Genomic DNA, 18,789 nt, shown 5'->3' with positions numbered 1-18,789 from the left:
TCCCATTTCACTCAGGATAAAAACAAAAACAAACCAAATTCAACAGGAAATCTCATCAAGTGTTCACAGTGGTAGTTGTTAATGGAGAAATAATACAAGTCAGCTTTGAAAACAATGCATGAATCTTTTTATTTTTTAATTAAAAAAGCAACAGTACCACAGAAAAGGAGCAAACTTGCTGAAATATAGAGGAGAATAGAAACCCTTCCAAAAGGAGCTCTCAAGAAAGTACAAGTTCACATACTTGAGGGATGAGCACTAGAATTCTGGGGCTACAGTCTCAGGAACAGTCCCAAGGGAGACAAGGTTTCTCTCACTACATCCCCAACGTTAACCACAGCCCTGGTTTAGCCACAGCAGCTCAGTTCTTATCTGTTTACCTACTGGAGTTCTCTAGGAAATGTCAATCCCAAATCCAGTCCAAACCATGGCTACATTAGGTAGTCAAGAGTGTACATTAGCCCTGGCCAGTGTGGCTCAGTTGTTGGGCGTCGCCCCATGCATCGAAAGGTTGCTGGTTCATTTCCTCAGGTGTCAGGCTCAGTCCTCAGTGAGGGGCACGCAGGAGGTAGCCAATCGATGTTTCGATGTTTCTCTTGCTCCCTTCCTCTCTCTTTGAAAAATCAATGATAATAATAGTAAAAAAGAGTATCCATTAGATATTCAACTATTTAAGAGAATGGATTGCCACCGAGTCTGTGTAAAACGGGGATGCCCAATAGAATTAGAAAATGTTAGATGTGTAAAGACTCTCATCTAGGAAATAGGAGCAGTGTTAGTTATTCTCTGAGAGGGAGAAACGTCCACCTAACTCCGAAATGAAATGCCACCAACTGGATTGTGCTCTCACCTGTGTGTTCTGGATTCATTAATGCAGATTTATTTTTCCTGCCTTCCAACAACTTCCTTGTGAATTCTCTTTACTTCCCTCAAGCCCTGTTGGTTATTATAACCTCCTAGAGTAGACTCTAACCCACACGTTGTAACTTAGCCTGCAGGCTGAATTGTGCTTTCACATGTGTGCCATTTGTCCTTGACAAGGTTTGAGTTTATTTTTCCTGTTTGTTTCGCTTTTAAACAAATAAGTTGTAACATTTAAAATTAAAATCTGCATTTCCAGCTTCTCTTTAAAAATTGGCGCTTTCGAAAACACGGAGCCCACGTTGTTGGAGGAAGTTGAGTGGCTCCCTCTGCTGGCGGCTCCACCCTTCATCAGGGCTGTACTCTGGTTTGCTCTATGCCCACCACCCCTGACTGTCTCCCTGACACCAGAACGAAGGGTCAGCTGTCAGTTATCAACATGCTTGTGTGGTTGGTTTCTCCTATTTTGACCCGTTTTACTCACTTATCTGCCTGCCCTGTAACTGTCTGAGCTAGGGACCCCCAATTCTAGCCTTTGCTTCTCAGCTCATTTACTGGATTCTAGCTTCTTTCTCTATGATGTTTCCTATCACTCATTCCCCGCTGCTGGGAGTGTGAAGTGTCTGGGCGAACTGTTGAATAGGATCCCAAACCATAGTTTTGGCAGAGAGACAGTGTGATGCTTACTTCCATCGGCCTCCAGAAAACCTGGCTGGGAGCTTCTGAGTCTGGATTTAGCCATAGGTGACATGCTTTCTATTCATTCATATTGCAGCTAAAGGCTTATAAATCCTTTTTAAAATAACATTTGACTTCTTCCTGGCTCCCCACATCAAAGCAGTAGCCAATTCTTGGTTCTATGCCATCTTCAGGCTCTATTACTGCCTACCCTGATTCCCGCAGAAGCTTCTTAACTGCTCTAACTGTAGTCACCGCCCTAACCGACACATTCGAACACAGCTATCTTTCTGAGTTAGATTTAATTATATCATGCACCACAGCTACCCAAACAGAAGTCATATACTTAGATATACTTAGAATGAATATGCATAGAATCAAATGCAGATTTAGCCTAAAATCCAATACCTACCCAAACCCTTCGTAGCCTAGTCCCCATCTTTTCTCTCACTGTGCCAAGCACGCACTGGAGTACCAGTCTCTGTACCTGTGCTCTCTCTCTTCCAAGCCATTGCTCAGGTTTGTAAAGACCCATCCGGTTTGTCGCCTCAGATGCCAGCTCTCTGCGACACCTTCCCAGGTCCTTCCAGATTAAACGAACCTTTCCTTCCTCTGTTCTTTTGGGTGTTCTCCCCAGCTCTTACCGGAGGCTGCCTTCAGCTGCATTGCTGGTGTGTTTCTCATGCCCTAGATTTGAGCCCATGGTGGGCAGGGACTATTATCTGCTTGTCTTTTTATTTCCTGCAGCCAGCAGAGTTTATTTCAAGGTTAATTGAAACACGCAGAAAATTCATTTCTTTAAACAACTTGGTGATTTGTCCTTAAAGATCTGGGGCTCACCGTGATTTTCAAAGTGGAGTTCTAAGCCTCTTCCCCCCACCCCCCAGACAAAATTAGTTTGCTCATTTTCAAGGAATAATTTATGGGTATGAAGTTTAAAAAATACTTATTATGAAGTATACTATATTACCTATACTAACTCTAATAATAATGAAACAACCAGACAAATTCAGAATGTGGAACATTCTATCAGACAATGGGCTTGGACTGTAAGAAAAAAAGGGCCGTTGTTATAAAAAGCCAACTAATCGACCAAAATGACAAGAAGAGTGTTCTATATTTTTAAAAATATACAACCAGAGACAATACATGAACATTCATTGGATCCTTGATCAGAAAAAAAAAAAAATAGAAAGAGAGAAAGAAACATTAGCCCTGGCTGATATGGCTCAGTGGATAGAGCATTGTCCTGCACACCTAAGGGTCTTGGGTTGGATTCCCAGTCAAGGGCATGTACCTGGATTGCAGGTTCAATTCCCGGCCCTGGTCCAGGAATTGAACCAGAAGACAACCAACTGATGTGTCTCTCTCATCTCTCTCTCTCATCTCTCTCTCTCTCTCTCTCTCTCTCTCTCTCTCTCTCTCTCTCTTTCTCTGTCCTTTCCACTCTCTCTCTCTAAAAAAAAAAAAAAAAAATCAATGGGAAGAATATCCTCAGGTGAGGATGAACAACAACAATAAAAAGAAAGCAAAACAAAAAATCATAAAAAAAATAAAAGATATTTTTGGACAGTGGTGTAAATTATATATGAGCTATCAGTATCAAATTGATGTTGCATTTTTGGGTATGATAATCATAATATTATGATTATGTGGGAGGGGTCCTTATTTGTGAGGAGACATATACAGAATTATTTCTGAGTGAAATGTCAAGATGTCAGCAACTTATTTTCAAATGGCTCAGCCAACGAAGTATATCAATATATCCAGAAAGAAAAGGCAAGAGTGGGAAAATATTAGCAATTAGTAAATCTAGATGAAGAGGATGAGGCATTCATGGTACTATCCTTTCAGTTTTCTAGAGGTTAAAAACTTTTTCAAAATAAAAAGTTTGGGAAAAAGGAAAAAAGAAAGGGGGCTGAGAGAACTGGTTTGATTTCCTAATTGTATTTTTAGGCTATCATTAAATAAAGGAATAGTTAAGCTGTGAGAACCAAACATTTATTTGGGTTTCACTCTTTATATTTGAGAGTGAAACCAGCTGGTAATGAAACATAAACTCGCTTGCAAAAATGATCAAATCAGAAATGCGGTTTTATTGCTCATAAGAGGGACTTCTCTTACTTTACGGTTTATACTTTTCAGAGAGAATAAACTCCGAGGCACATAAACTAGATGTGTCTCAAGCAGCATAAGTTTTTGCTGTGAGTGAATTTAAAAATATTGCACAAATCCCAATTTTTCGCTGCCACGGGCCTGTGTCAATGATCTGCTCTGCGGGGTATCTGTCAAAGTGATGGTGCTGCTTTGCCCCTTTCTCTGGGTGGGGAACCCCGCCCTGGCTCTTTGCTTGGCTGTGAGGAAACCCATCCGGTGGATAGAGGGGGAGACAGGTGCATTGGTGTGACAGGACAGCTGGGAGATAAGGCTCTGCATTTATTGCCCGTTTATGTAACTACATGTGTCACCGAGGACAAAGGTCCTTAAAACAAAGGCGAGGGGCAGAGGAGAAACACTTCCCCACGGTAAGATCGATGGACTCGCCACCACGTCCCTCTCTGGACATTTTTTCCCCTGCGTGGTTGAACGTCCTCCTGGTTTCACAGTCATTTGGAGAACGTAGCCATCTCTCTGGCTCTCTGGGCACAACCCGATGCTGAAGACACGCTTCCCTCCAGCGAAAAGAACATGAAGGCTTTTCGGGAGCGCCCCTAGCCTGGACCCGCGGGGACAGCTGGACCCCCGCTGCGGGGAGGAGGCAGCCGCCAGCACCATGGAGGTGGAGGGCGAGAGCGAGGCCTTGCAGCAGTTTTTCGAAGGTAAGAGGCCAGTTGCCGGCGCGGGGTTCCGGCCCCTGAGGAAGGGCCCCGCTCGCTGCCAGGGACGCACCTTCGGCCACACCCCCCCTTGGCCTTGGAAGACATGCTGTCGTCTTGACGGCCCTAACATTTGCTGTGTTCGCTGCAAAAATCAATGGTAGAGGCAGTGATGTAGAAGCGAAGGCAGGCTTCCTTCTCATAGCCTACTTCTAAAAAGATCAAGGGTCCGCTTCTCTGCGACTAGCGTTTGTGTCCTGTGCTAGATATTATTCCTTCTGGTTCCTTTGGACCTTCCACAGCCTGGAAGCGCAGGGGGAGCCCGCGCCCCTCATTCCCATCTTCAGTCTTCACGGCAATTTAAAAACGGGTAACCGGATAATGATTTGCTTTTGAATTAAATACCTTTTTCTCCGAGGGAGAGGCGCGCTGTGGGACGTGGCTCGGCAGATGTCATGCCTCCCCAAACCCTGAGAACAGCGGCAGCGCCTCCCCTTTAGTCGGGGTGATATTCTGACGGCGGGGCGGGTCCGTTGAAATGTCAGCAAGGACTGCCTCCACGTCGGAGCGGCTTTGGTTTCTTACCATTCGCCACGCGCAGACTTCGTGAAGGGAACGTGGCCACAGCGTTTACCCGTTCCAGGGCGATTCCCGGGGTGTGTGTGTGTGTGTGTGGGTGTGTGTGTGTGTGTGTGTGTGTGTGTGTGTGTGTGTGAAGAGCGGAGGGCCGGCCTGCTCATTCACAGAAGCCCGAGGGCAGTTAGCAGCATATTGGGAACGTGCTTTTGGAGTTTCTTGTGGTTAGTAAAGTGTCTGACAAATGCTAGATGTTTACAGGTCGAATGGAAATGACCCAGGGTCGGGCAGTGATGAACACTGAAGAGCAGTCAGACCAAAGAAATGGTGAGATTCTAGGCCCCTCACAGGAGTCAACACAATACGGTAGTTTCTTGGTAGTGGCCCGGATTTTGCCAGAGTGGTGAGAAGAAATGTAAGACCAAGAGATTATTGCGTTATCCCAGCCTGTGCTCCAACCCACCCAGTGTTCTGTCACTGACAGTGTCCAAGTCAGGGTGCCCACCTGGGTCATGCTTGGCGCACAGTAGGCACCCTAATGTTGCTGGGTTGTTATTGCCTGATTTTACATCCTATGTAACTTTCATTCCAGCAGTAGATAGCAAGCTCCAGGCTACAGTTACATCTGCTTTATTTTAGAGAAACCACCAATTCATTTTTACAAATGCAAAGAGTCTACTTGATTTCTTTCCTGATCTGGAGAAGACCTGAAAAGTGTATCCATTCTACCTTCTTTTTTATGAAAGTGTTATTATACCCAGGATCTTATACTGGGCTTGTTTGTACTATTTTCAGAATTTTCTGGGGATATAGTTTCCATGAGTTCCCTGTGTAGCTTATTACAATACCTGATTATTATAATAGTATCTTTCTTAACCCAAATCAAACTCTATTGCTCCATGAAGCCTTTTTTTATGAGGGCAGGGGAGTCATTTTTCCCTGGAAAGAGAATAAAATGGTCAGTGTTTTCCTTGTATTATATTTGAGTGAATGATAGAGAAAATGGTAGACTTTAGGCCTAAAAATGGAGGCAATAGATGATGTGATCCCCACCACTTGAAAATTACACAACTAGTTGTCAATTTTTATTACCTACTATTCAGCAAATATTGATCACCTACTGTGTGCCAAGTCCAATAATCACCTCTTTGAAGCTTTTCCCTTAGATTGTAATGATTTCCTTTCTCAAGTATTTCTTAGAATGAGGACAGCAAAACTAGAATGATATTCTGATGAGGAGGGCCAGTTTGCATGTCGTGTTCCTGTAGATATGTCAGTTTCTAAAAAATTGCAATCTTGTATGAAGAATCAAGATCTGAAAATCAAAAAAAGTTTTGGCAATTTGTTACCCACTTGAAAGCTGTTTTTTTTTTTTTTTTTTTTTTTCATTTCCTCAGACTCTTTGTTCTAAGAAACTAAGCTCTAAATAATGTATTTTTCCTTATGAACACTTTAAAAAAATATATATTTTATTGATTTTTTTACAGAGAGGAAGGGAGAGGGATAGAGAATTAGAAACATCGATGAGAGAGAAACATCAATCAGCTGCTCCTGCACATCTCCTACTGGGGATATGCCCGCAACCAAGGTACATGCTCTTGACCGGAATCAAACCTGGGACTTTTCAGTCGCAGGCCAATGCTCTATCCACTGAACCAAACCGGTTAGGGCTTTTAAAACTATCTGAATTGCCCTGGCAGACACCAAGGTTGCAGGTTTGATCCCTGGTCAGAGCACATACAAGAATCAACCAATGAATGCATACATAAGTGAAACAAAAAGTTGATGTCTCTCTCTCTCTCACCTTCCTCTCTCTCTAAAATCAATCAATCAATCAATCAATCAAATTTTTAAAAATATCTACATTGACAATACCATCCTAAATTAATGGCCTTAATTGTCAAAGCCATTGAGATCTTAGTTTATTTTAAAGTTTTAAATATGACCTTACATTCTCAATTTGCTTTCTTATGGGTATTTCTTTTGAACTACTTTGGTATCAGAGGACTCATCTTTTATTCCCATGCTTTTTAGAATCATTTAAAAACTGCCTTGAGAAGAGTCTTTTGTTATTCATTATATTTAATCTTGAAAGAGGAAATTTTCTGAATTGTTGAGAAGCTATTTAATCTTGAAAGAGGAAATTTTCTGAATTGTTGAGAAGCTATTTAGCTCATTCTCTTTGTAATGTCCTGAAGTAGGTTTTCAAATGTTTTCTGACTGATCATGAAAGTAAAAAAGGAGATTCCTGCCCTGACGGAGAGGAGTGTGAAGAACTACTAGAGAGGCTTCAGGGGGAAAGCAGAATTGTTGAGTTGAAGAGAGATGCAGCTTGGAAAAGTGCCTATGTGGTGTCTGTGTATAGTAGACAATAATATTTATAGAATAAGTGAATGAAAGAATTGTGCAAAGGACTATTCTATGCAACAAATAGCTATTAAACTTAAACTCTAGATGCAGAGAACCAGGCAAGTTCAAATATAGGAAGAGGAAAACTTGCGCAGTAGCAGAAAGATCCAGTGAACAGAACGAAAAGAGGCTGCTGAGACCTGGTGTTGCCAGAGGAAAGCCTCAGGTTCCATCATTACCAGAGACAAAGTAGTTAACGCCTTGAGTGGGCCCTGTATGTTATTTCTGCAGGTGTGAAGCCAGCTCTGATTGGTTGATGTTCCTGAATCCCTGTGAGAGTGATCAGAAGCTCTGAACAGTGAAACAGTGCCAGGATTGGCCATGGGCAAGATTGTCTTGTGGATAAAGGATATCTTTGGCCTCAGACCAGTCTCTCAATTCTTCGTCTTCCCTTCACTTTGGGACCAGCACTTTCCTCCCCTCTCAGACCACCAGCACCTTTATGGTCTCTTCCTCTGTCCCAGTAAAACCTGAGCTTGCTCAGAAGGTACAAACAGCAAGCGACCTCCCACCTTACATTTCCATAGAGTCTTGTATTCCAGGCGCTTTCGTAGAACGCAAAGCTGTTTTGATTAAATGAGTCAAGAAAAGTTACCTTCTCTAAGGGTAGGTTCGGTTGATCTCTAATGGTAGAATTTTATTTTATTTTTTTGATTAAATAATAGCTTATCTAACATTTAGTGTGGCCCAAAATTGGCCAAGATAAAGTCAGAAAACATTTTAGCCAGGAGACTTAAAAAGACAAACACAACAAACTGACAGTACCACCTGGGTAACTCTCGGCCCTGAGGTTTGATAATGTCAATTTTTATTCTATTGTTGCGCATTATCTTCATGTGTCATGCCGGATGTAATCGGATGGTGGCATTTTAGACGTCATGTTGCATCCGAGCATCTCTGGCAAATGAGATGATCTCGAGGCAGAAGCTCCTTGTTTATTAGTGAGGCTGCCTCTGCTTCTGTGTGGAGACAGCATGGACTTTCCCAGGAGACTGAGAACGAGAACATGCCAAGGACAAGCCTGCCAGATCATGCAAGCGGTTTAGGATTATCTGAACATTTCTCTCTGATGTGCGCAGGTGGTTAGAAACTACGTTGCCATGGCACAAAGCATCACAACAAAGGTGTGGGCTTGGTGCCACTGAGAGGCAATCCCTTTTCTTCTTTCATGCTGGGATCCCCAAGGAGAAGGCGATTTAATTAGAATTTAACATGTGCCCTGAGTAGGTCAGAGCTAAACCCCGTCCCCTGCAAATACCCTGCATTGGAGACCTGCCAGGATTATCACCATCTCTAGGGAATCCTGGAACCAAACCACCATGACAGACCCTCTGGAAGGAGGCTCCTGAGAGGAGGCCCCACCAACTTCTTTGGGGTACTGATGTTGTCATCTTTTCAATTTCAGAGTGAGAATTAGGTTTCTGGAAGACTCCACAAGGTCTTGGAAGCTACACTTTCAACATATAAGCAATTTTGGAAAATATAGATAACTTAAAACAAGAGAATTGTTTTCACTGTAATATGACCATCTATATATATAAAGAGCCAGGGGCCGTCACATCTGAAACAACCAAACGAATGAACGAACCGGCTGAGTGGGGCCACCAGGCCGGCAGGGGGGTTAGTGAGGGACGACCAAATGACTAAACACCAAGCTGTGTGGGGTGACCAGGCCGGCAGTGAGGGGTGACTAGGCTGGCAGAGGGGGCCGTAAGGGGTGACCATGCGGGTGGTGGTGGGGAAGTTGGGGGCGACCAGGCCAGCAGGGCGAGCAGTTAGGGGCAATCAGGCAGGCAGGCAAGTGAGCAGTTAGGAGGCAGCAGTCCCAGATTTCGAGAGCGATGTCCGACTGCCAGTTTAGGCCCCATCCCACAGGGGTCCTAGATTAGAAGAGGGGAAGGCCAGGCTGAGGGATCTCCCACACCCCCCTGCACGAATTTTGTGCTTGGGGCCTCTAGTCTATATATATAAAAGCCTAATATGCAAAGAGTCCCCTTGGGAGTTTGACCGACTGGGAGTTTGATTGCTTGCTATGACATGCACTGACCTCCAGGGGACAGTGAAGAATGAAGGAAGGCCCTGGCCGGCAGCCAGCAGCTGGGGAAGGGAGGCCCCAACCAGCAGCAGGCAGCCGCTAGGGACCCTACCCATGCACAAATTTTGTGCACTGGGCCTCTAGTTTACTGATAACAGCTGTTCACAGTTTGGTGTCAATTTTGTGTGTGTGTTTTTAAAACAAAAATGGGATTATACTATATTTTAATAATGAACTTTTTTATGAAATAGAGAGTGAATATCTCTTCATATAATTACTTATTCATCAATAACAGTGGCAAAATCTGGCCTGCAGCATGGTTTTGTAAACAAAGTTTTATTGGGATGCACTCATTCATTAACAGATTACCTATGGCTGCTTTGATGCTATGATGGCAGAGCTGAGTGGTAGCAACAGAGACCACTCAGAATCGAAAATATTTGTTATCTGGCTCTTTATGAAAAAATATTTGCTAACCCTTGTTCTAGAACCCAATTAATAATAATTGTTATTTATTGAGGATTTACGATGTACTGGGTATAGAATCATAGTCATCCTGTGTGTAAATCCTGGCTCTGCTTTTTACTACCTCTGGGATGATGGATAAGTAAGCCTCTGCAGGTCTTAGTTTTCTTATTTTTAAAATGGGGATAATTGTATTTTCTCATAAAGTGGTTGTAAAGTGCTATGCCTGGCACAGAAAGCTCAGTAAGTGTTAGTTATTGTTATTCTCATTGTTACTTTATTATCATTTCCTTTGTTTAGCATCAAAGCAGGCTTGTGAAGGATTTTTTTTAAATTATATTTTATTGATTTTTTACAGAGAGCAATGGAGAAGGATAGAGAGTTAGAAACATCGATGAGAGAGAAACATCGATCAGCTGCCTTCTGCACACTCCCCACTGAGGATGTGCCCGCAACCAAGGTAATGCCCTTGACCGGAATCAAACCTGGGACCCTTGAGTCCGCAGGCCAACGCTCTATCCACTGAGCCAAACCGGTTAGGGCTTGTGAAGAATTTTTATATTCCTGAGAGAAACACAAGGCCAACAGAGGTTAAATAACTTACTTCAGGGTCATCCAGGTAGTAAGTGGCTGTGAGGTCATCCTTTATTCCTTTCCTTTGCTTATTCCATCAGCCAGTTGAAATGAGCCAGATGCTGCCCCAATGGGTAGAGATCTAGTGGTGACCAAGTAGAGTCCTTGCCCTAAAGCGGCTCCTCCTTTGGAAGGAGGAAGCTAAAGGAAGAAGACAATAAAGAGATAAGCAAATAAATATGTTGATTTTAGATAGTCATTAATTATGAAGAAAATAAAACCAAATACTGGTGGAGACTGATGAAGGGAGGAAGAGTGGGTTACTAAGGTAAGGCAATCATGAAAGGCTTCTGAGAAGGAGACATTCAAACTGAGGCCTGAGTAATGACTGGGAGCAAGGTACCCATCAGTCATCATCCATCATCCATTGGAAGAGCATTCCAGACAATGGGAACACCTGAGCTTGGAGAGGCCAGGCAAGGGTGGAGTAGAGTGAGGGGGCAATGGCAGGAGCAGGGGACAGTATTGGGTGAAAGTGGTGGGAGTGATGTCAGAGTTTGGATTTTTATTCCTAGTGTGACAGGAAACCAGTGGAGAGTTTTAAGCAATACAAGCAAGACTTGCAGATGAATGGAATATGGGAGTGAGGAGGCTGAGGAATTAGAGATGATGCCTACTAGGTATTGGCATCAATATTGGTGAATATTGGTTCAATTTGATTTGGCTTCTGCCTTGACTTACTCTTATGAATTTTTTCCTAATTGCTTGATCACATTAAAAATCTTCATCCCATTGCCTAGCTAGTGTGGCTCAGTGGTTGAGCATTAACCCATGAACGGGGAGATCATGGTTCGATTCCGGTCAGGGCCATGCCTCAGTTGGGAGCTTGATCTTTAGTAGGGGGTGTGCAGGAGGCACCTGATTGATAATTCTCTCTCATCACTGATGTTTCTATCTCTCTTCCCTTCTCTCTTTCTCTCTCTGAAATCAAGAAGAAGAAAAAAAGAGGGAAAGATATGTAAAAAAAACCAAAAAACTTTCAACCTCTCACCCTCCTGGCATTCTCTCTAGGCTTTGTCACCATCACCCATTGTTCACTCATGGAAACACTCCCTTGTTTGATTCCATGGCATCTTCCCTTCTGGGTTCCATTCAGCATCTCTGTGTCCTCTCAGGCTCTTCCAGGAGTTCACCTTCCTCCTCTGATACCTAAGAGTCCTATTTCAGAAACTCTTTTATTTGAGCACCTAAGCTTATCCTGAATGGTTTCATTTATTCCCATGGATCAGCATTTCCCAAACTCTATTGTCCAGCTCCAGACCTATATTTACAGCTGCTTAAAGTACTATGTATGTGTATGGGTGTCCCTCAGTTTCCCCAAATCAACACATTCAAAGTGGAACTCATTATCCTTTGCCTCCTTCCCTTTATTCTCCACTTCCTCCTGTATTCTCTTCACCCTCCAACAAACCTCCCAAATTAGAAAGGAAGGTGTCACTCTTGACAAATCCTCTTATACTCATAGCTAATCATTGCTGCAGTCTGTTGTTTCAACCTCAGAAATGTCTTTCAGTTGTAACCTGCCCTTCATCAGAAAGGTCATCTCTTGCTAGAGCCTCCTAAGTTCTCTCCTGTGCTAATCACCTTCCCTTCACTTTTGGCTCAGAAGGATGCCATTGTTTAAACATTTCTGTTGACTCTCCATTGCCTGAGCTTAGCATGAAGGTCCCAATGTAACATTCCAGGCATCCTTATCTCCAGGGACTGCCCCGTAATCACATCTGTTAGAGGCAGTTTGATGTAACTGGTTCACAGCATGTTCCAGGGCCAGAGTTCTAATCTTGACTCTGCCCCTTGATAGCTGTGATCTTGGGCAAGTTACTTAATCTCTCTGTACCTCAGTTCTTTATCTATAAAATTGGGTTAATATCAGTATCTATCTAACTGGGCTAAGATGAAGGTTAAATTATTCAATATGCATAAGGTTCAGGACAATACCTCAATTACTATGTGTCTGTTACTATCATCATAGATATTATTATTATCTATCCGCCAGGTACACTTTTCATGGTTCCTTGAAAGTACCCTGCCCTTTCGTAACATTGGGTCTTTGACTGTGCCTTTTGCCCAGAATGCGCTTTCCTACTTCATCTAGCAAACTTCCGTGGGCAAAGTTAGAAGCAAAATTCTCCATGCTTCTATAACACTTCGCCCATACCTTTGATGTGCACCCTTCACATCGAAGTTTAATTTATGTGTTTACATATCTGTCTCCCACAGAAGACTATTAATTCCAGCTAGGTAAGGACCTGACTTTCATCATCTTTGCAGGCTTAGTTAGGGTCTTGAATGTAGAGTTACTAACTAACTAACTAACTAACTAACTAACTTGAATACATGTTAAATGAATAAGATTCCTGACCACAAAGCAGGGGCCTTATTGGCATTATATAAAGGTTTGTGCTCCTTCTCTTATAGATATTTTACTATTAGAATCAACTCGGGAGCAAGTCAGCTCCTCAGCAATGTTTTTTATGTAGATTACTTCTGGATCTGGGACACATAGTCGTGATCTTCCCCCAGGAGTGGTACGTCTGTTTCTTTATCAGCAGGAAAGGAATAAAGAATGGAAGTGGTGTGCGCAGTAGGACACATGAAAGATGCTAACTGAGGGCGGAGGAATTCAAAATCCAAGTCCATACCTGAGAGGTTCAGGCTGCAACTCAAACCCGGTTATGACCTGAGAATCAGCATCAAAGCTTGTGAGTCACCAGGAGATGTTAGGAGTCAAACAGAGGAGTGGAAGCTCTAGTCCTGAGCAAACGTAGAGGTCCAGGCACTAGGACACCAGTCAAGTTTGGAGGAATGATCACAGAGATTGTCTGATCACAGTGATCTCATCTGAATTTGATAGGACAGCCACATCAGTTCTAGAAATCGGGCACTATTACAAACCACACACCTTAACCCTGAGCTCCTGACTCCAGCCTGCACGGATGGTGATGACTGACATGGCGTTGGAGCACAGGCTTTGTCAGAGCACTGCGTGTTGCAAGGCAAAAATCTCTAGAGCAGTGGTTCTCAACCTTCCAAATGCCTCGACCCTTTAATACAGTTCCTCATGTTGTGGTGACCCCCAACCATAAAATTATTTTCGTTGCTACTTCATAACTGTAATTTTTCTACTGTAAACAATATCCTATCTAATAAAAGAGAAACATGGTAATTGGCGTATGACTGCTACCCTTCCCATTGGCTAATCAGGGAGATATGCAAATTAACTTCCAGCCAAGATGGCGGCCGGCAGCCAGGCAGCTTGAAACTAACATGAGACTTGCTTGCTTCAGTGACGGAGGACTCCAACATTCCCCGCCTGCCGCTGCAGGCCTCTGAGCTGACAGTTTGAAACATAGTTACAAAAATAGAAGCTAAACAAAACCCCAGAAACCAGCTTTCAGCTAGCGGGATCTCAGAGCTGGAGTTGATACAGAGTTTCGATTGTAGAACCTAAACAAACCAGATACCTGCTTTCAGGAGCAGAGGCCTAAGAGCTGGAGCCTCAGAGCTAAAGCTGGCTCAGAATAAAAAAAAGAAAAAGAAAAAAAGGAGCAGTTGGGAGCATCAGTCCCAGCCTGAAAACAGCCCTCAGTCCCTCACCCAGACTGGCCAAGCACCCCAGTGGGGACCCCCCACACTGAAGGGTGTGTGACCAGCTGCAAACAGCCATCATCCTCTCATCCAGGCTGGCCAGGCACCCCAGTGGGGACCCCCACCCTGATCCGGGACACCCTTCAGGGAAAACCAGCCAGCCCCCACCCATGCACCAGGCCTCTATTCTATATAGTAAAAGGGTAATATGTCTCCCAGCACCAGGATCAGCGGAGCCACGAGGTCTCCCAGCACCGGGATCAGCATGACAGGGGTCAGCGCCCAAACCCCCTGATCACCCTGTGGCTCTGCGTGTGACAGGGGGCGGGGCCACAACCTCCATATTGGCCCTGCTCTGTTCCTGACAGGGGAAGGCGCCCCAACCCCCTGATCGGCCCTGCTCTGTGCCTGATAGGGGGGAGCTCCCCAACCTCTTGATTGCCCTGCGGCTTTGTGTGTGACAGGGGGCAGCGCCCCAACCCCCTGATGGGCCCTGCTCTGTGCATGACAGGGGGTGGCACCGCAACCTCCCCATCGACCCTGCCTTGAGTGTGACAGGGGGCTGTGCCCCAACCCCCCAATCGGCCCTACCCTGAGCGTGACTGAGGGTGGCATCACAACCTCCCAATCGGCCCTGCTTTGAGCCTGACCAGGGGCTGCACCTAGGGATTAGGCCTGCTCTCTGCCACCTGGGAGCAGGCCTAAGCCAGCAGGTCGTTATCTCCCGAGGGGTCCCAGACTGTGAGAGGGCACAGGCCAGGCTGAAGGAACCCCCTCCCCCCTGAGTGCACAAATTTTTGTGCACTGGGCCTCTAGTGTAATAATATATTTGTTTTCCAATGGTCTTAGGCAACCCCTGTGAAAGGGTCGTTCGACCCCCAAAGGGGTTGTGACCCACAGGTTGAGAACCGCTGCTCTAGAGGGAATGGAGGCAGCTGGGTGAGTGTGCTCACAGGTGCAGTAGACAGTATTAACTCTCAACAGTAGTTAGAGCACAGCTTACCCTGGGTTCAAATCCCACCTCTCCTGAGGATTTAAGATACTGCTTTGGTAAATGACTTGCCCCTCTGAGACTGTTTCCTGTCTATCAAATGAAGTAGGTAAACTTAATAGGAGAGGAATGTGAGTTAAATAAGATGACGTACACACGTTTAATGAGTAAGATTCTTGACCACAAAGAACCTGCTAACATACAGTTATTGCCCAATGAAGTGGTATTGTCAGTGTTTTATAGTAAAGACAAATGTTTATTTTTTTAAAGGAACTCCCTGAAGCAACCATCAGTAAGAAAACCACTACCATTTAATGAACACTTGACTTTCTGTAGGACATTGTATTAAGACCTTTAGCTGTATTAATTCTTAATTTGCACAACAAAATGAACAGGCAGATAATATTATCACCATTTTAGAGATGAAGAAACAGAAATTCAGAGAAGGTTTGTACCTTGCCTGAGGTAGCACAGCTATTGTGCTTCAGAGCTTGGAGTTGGACAAAAGTCTCTCTTTCTCCAAAGGCCTGTGCTCCTAGACACTGTGCAGGGTCTTCTAAACAGGTTGCAAGGGAACATCTGTAGAGTAACTGTGGAACTTAGGACTCCTGTTAAAATAACCAGGGCTCTGTGTGTGTGTGTGTGTGTGTGTGTGTGTGTGTGTGTGTGTGAGAGAGAGAGAGACAATTTGCATGTAATTCCATTCTATAGATGAAATTATTCTGGACTGCTAGCAGTTGGTACCATCTGGCATTTTTTGGCAAAGCCCAGCTCTAGCACCGTAAGATGAGGTGTTCGTGGTTAAACGACAATGGTTTATGTTCATGGAGCAAAGAGCTACAGAAACTCAAAAGATAAGGCTACTAATAAGAATGCAAAGATCTGCTTGGGGCATAACACAAACCCATAGCGGGAACTGAGGCAGCTGGGTTTACTTGGAAGTGTAGTAGAAAATAACTCTCAATCTTGTCCTTTTTGGTAACCAGACTCGGGACAAAAAGCCCAGAAATATTGTACCCTGATATTTGATTAGCAGCATAAGAAACAATTGGCATACACAGCAATGGAAAGTAGTGTGTTTTAAGAAGAACCTCATATACTTTGATAGTTGGAAATACTGTCACTCCCATAGGATTAATCTGATCAATATCCTCAAATATCAGGAGCCGAGAAATATGCTTCCTGGGAATCTCTATGGTGTGTGATTGATGGCCTCGGCCTTGGTTCAGGCAGACCTGGGTTTGAATCCTGGTTTCTCTGTTTCTTCATTTTTCAGCATTGGGTCAATTATAAAAGTTTCAGTTTTCTTCATCTGTAAAGTAGGGATAACAATGCCTACCTCTTAGGTGTGTGAGGGTTAACGGTAAAATGCAGAAATGATGAAGCAAATGATAGTTATTGATCTTTAGTATAACATTTGCAAGTATGAAGGAACCAAATTGCTTGCTTTATTCTGAAACAAGAACAAGTACAAGCTACATATACAGGGTGTCCCAAAATAATGTATACAGTACTCACTTTAACAGCTGACAACTCAATTGGTGTTTCTTTCTTTTCAGATTTAACCCGTTGGGATTTATAATGGCAGCCAAAGTTGTATATATTTTGGGGGACACCATATATCTCAACACATTTCTTTCTCAAAGAAACACTCTTGACTCCAGGGAGTTATTATAACTTTTACATGTTCACAGTCATTCCAGAGTCTTTATAATCATAAAATCCATTTATAGCCTTTAGTTGCCAAGCAACAAAGGACAAAGTACTAAGCATTTCCATTTATTGCAGGGGAAAAAAGGTTCAGCTTTTCCAAATTAGTCCTGAAATCAAGAAAAGACAGACAGGGAAACTTAATACCATGTTTCCAGGGTTAGTGGCATTCCCTGTTTGGGGGTAGAATCAAAGCTGAAAGGGTACATTGTCATTATAGCTCTAGGCTATTCAGAAACAGGGCTATATTCTGTGCTGCTCTCACTGTAAGAGAACTGGTCCTTTGATCTCTTAATGGTCTTTTGGGAAAGGCTGGGGTGATGCAACATACAGATGAGAAATATTACGTGAAGACCTTGGTAACCACTGGCCTCAAACAGGTCATTCAACCACACACTGGCAGGGGTGGGGAACTGGCTGTGCGGCACATCACTGAACTAAATTCTTCACTTCTTTGGAAGGTGTGTTGATGTAAGAATGTCCAAAACTGCTGAGAATTTATGAGTTTATTTGAGCCAAACTGATGACAGACTCTGGGGAGCCAGATCTCTAATGCTCCAGAGATGAACAGCTTTACAGCTTCTTTTGTGCATTTGAAATTAAGGAGGGAAGTAAGGAAGATTATGTGGAGGTGGGAGAAAGCAAGGTCGGATTGGATTACAGAATTGTTAACGAGATTATTTGCCCTCCTGTGGGTGGTTACGACTTATTTCGAAGGTGCACAGAAACAATGGACAGGTCTTGTTTAAGGCAAAGATAAGCCTTTTAGTAAAGAAGTTGTATGCCTAGGGCAGGACCTGCCCAGATCACCCTGTGTCTTTACTTTCCATAGAACCCCTTTTTTCTCCACAAGTATCAAAGCTCTCAATTACTTCTGTGTTGTTCTTTGTTGTTGTTGTTGTTTTTGTCCGTGGATAATCAGTAAGGGCTGAAATTAAAAAAAGAATAGAAAGAATATATTATTATTTAAAATCCTGTAAAGTATTCTAATACAGCTTATAGTTTTAAAAGCTCTTAAAAATATGATGGAAACCTTTTTTTTTTTTTTTTTTTTACATAGCTCTTTCTCTATTCATGCGTATTAAAACAGTGCAAAAGCAGATTATCTTTGCCCAGACCGGTTTTGCTCAGTGGATAGAGCATTGGCCTGCAGACTGAAGGGTCCTGGGTTCAATTCCGGTCAAGGGCATGTACCTTGGTTGTGAGCACATCCTCAGTAGGGGGTGTGCAGGAGGCAGCTGATCGATGTTTCTAACTCTCCCTCTCCCTTCCTCTCTGTAAAAAATCAATAAAATATATATATATTTTAAAAGCAGATTATCTTTTTTTAAATGTTTAATCAGCTTTACTCAAGATAGCCAAAAACTGCCCTGGCTGGTTTGCTCTGTGGTTAGAGCGTTGGCCCTGGGACTGAAGGATTCCAAGTTCAATTCCCCATCAAAGCAAGTACCTCGGTTGCAGACTTGATCCCTGGCCCTAGTTGGGGCACATGTGGGAGGCAACCAGTCAATGTATCTCACTCACATTGATGTTTCTCTCTCCCCCCCACACCTCCTCTCTAAAAAAAACAATGGAAAAAAATATCCTCGGGTGAGAATTTAAAAAAAAAGAAGCTAGCCCCAAACTAAAACAACCCAAGTTTTCATTAAGAAAAAAATGAACTAATTATGCATATTCATACAATAAAATACTCAACTATAAAAAATAAACTAGTGATTGGTAACATAACGCCATGGATGAATTTGAAAATTTTTATGTTTACAATTTTACAAAATAGTGTTCTGAAATATACTAAAGAGCATTTACTTATGATTCTATTATGCTTGACTCAAGAACAGGTAAAACCAAGCTATGATGACAGAAATCAGAACAGCAGTTCCAGAGGCAGATTTCTGGAAAAGGTTGTGAGTCTCCTTTCTGAGGTCAGAGAGTTTCTTGGTTGGAATTTGATTCCCCTGGTCCTCATATGCATTCTGCCTGTGCGGTGGGACTCTATAGATGCAAACAGCAAAGACAATGATCCTTTT

At 43.3% G+C, this 18,789-nt stretch overlaps 1 protein-coding gene across 1 annotated transcript in view; it reads left to right on the top strand.

The window, feature by feature from the left end:
* Positions 1–4,312: 4,312 nt before the first annotated feature.
* MYRFL (myelin regulatory factor like) overlaps positions 4,313–18,789 on the top strand; it is a gene marked incomplete at its 5' end in the record, with an annotated part of 112,291 nt that continues 97,814 nt past the window's right edge. The window contains one exon of the mRNA XM_081082398.1: positions 4,313–4,358. Coding sequence (XP_080938524.1) covers positions 4,313–4,358 — 46 coding nt within the window. The remainder of the gene's footprint in view (positions 4,359–18,789) is intronic.

This window comes from Myotis nattereri (genome assembly GCF_964212035.1).
Source record: "Myotis nattereri genome assembly, chromosome: 2".
NCBI lineage: Eukaryota > Metazoa > Chordata > Mammalia > Chiroptera > Vespertilionidae > Myotis > Myotis nattereri.
Note: the sequence above shows the minus strand (reverse complement) of the source record. Positions and strands in the feature narration are given on the sequence as shown.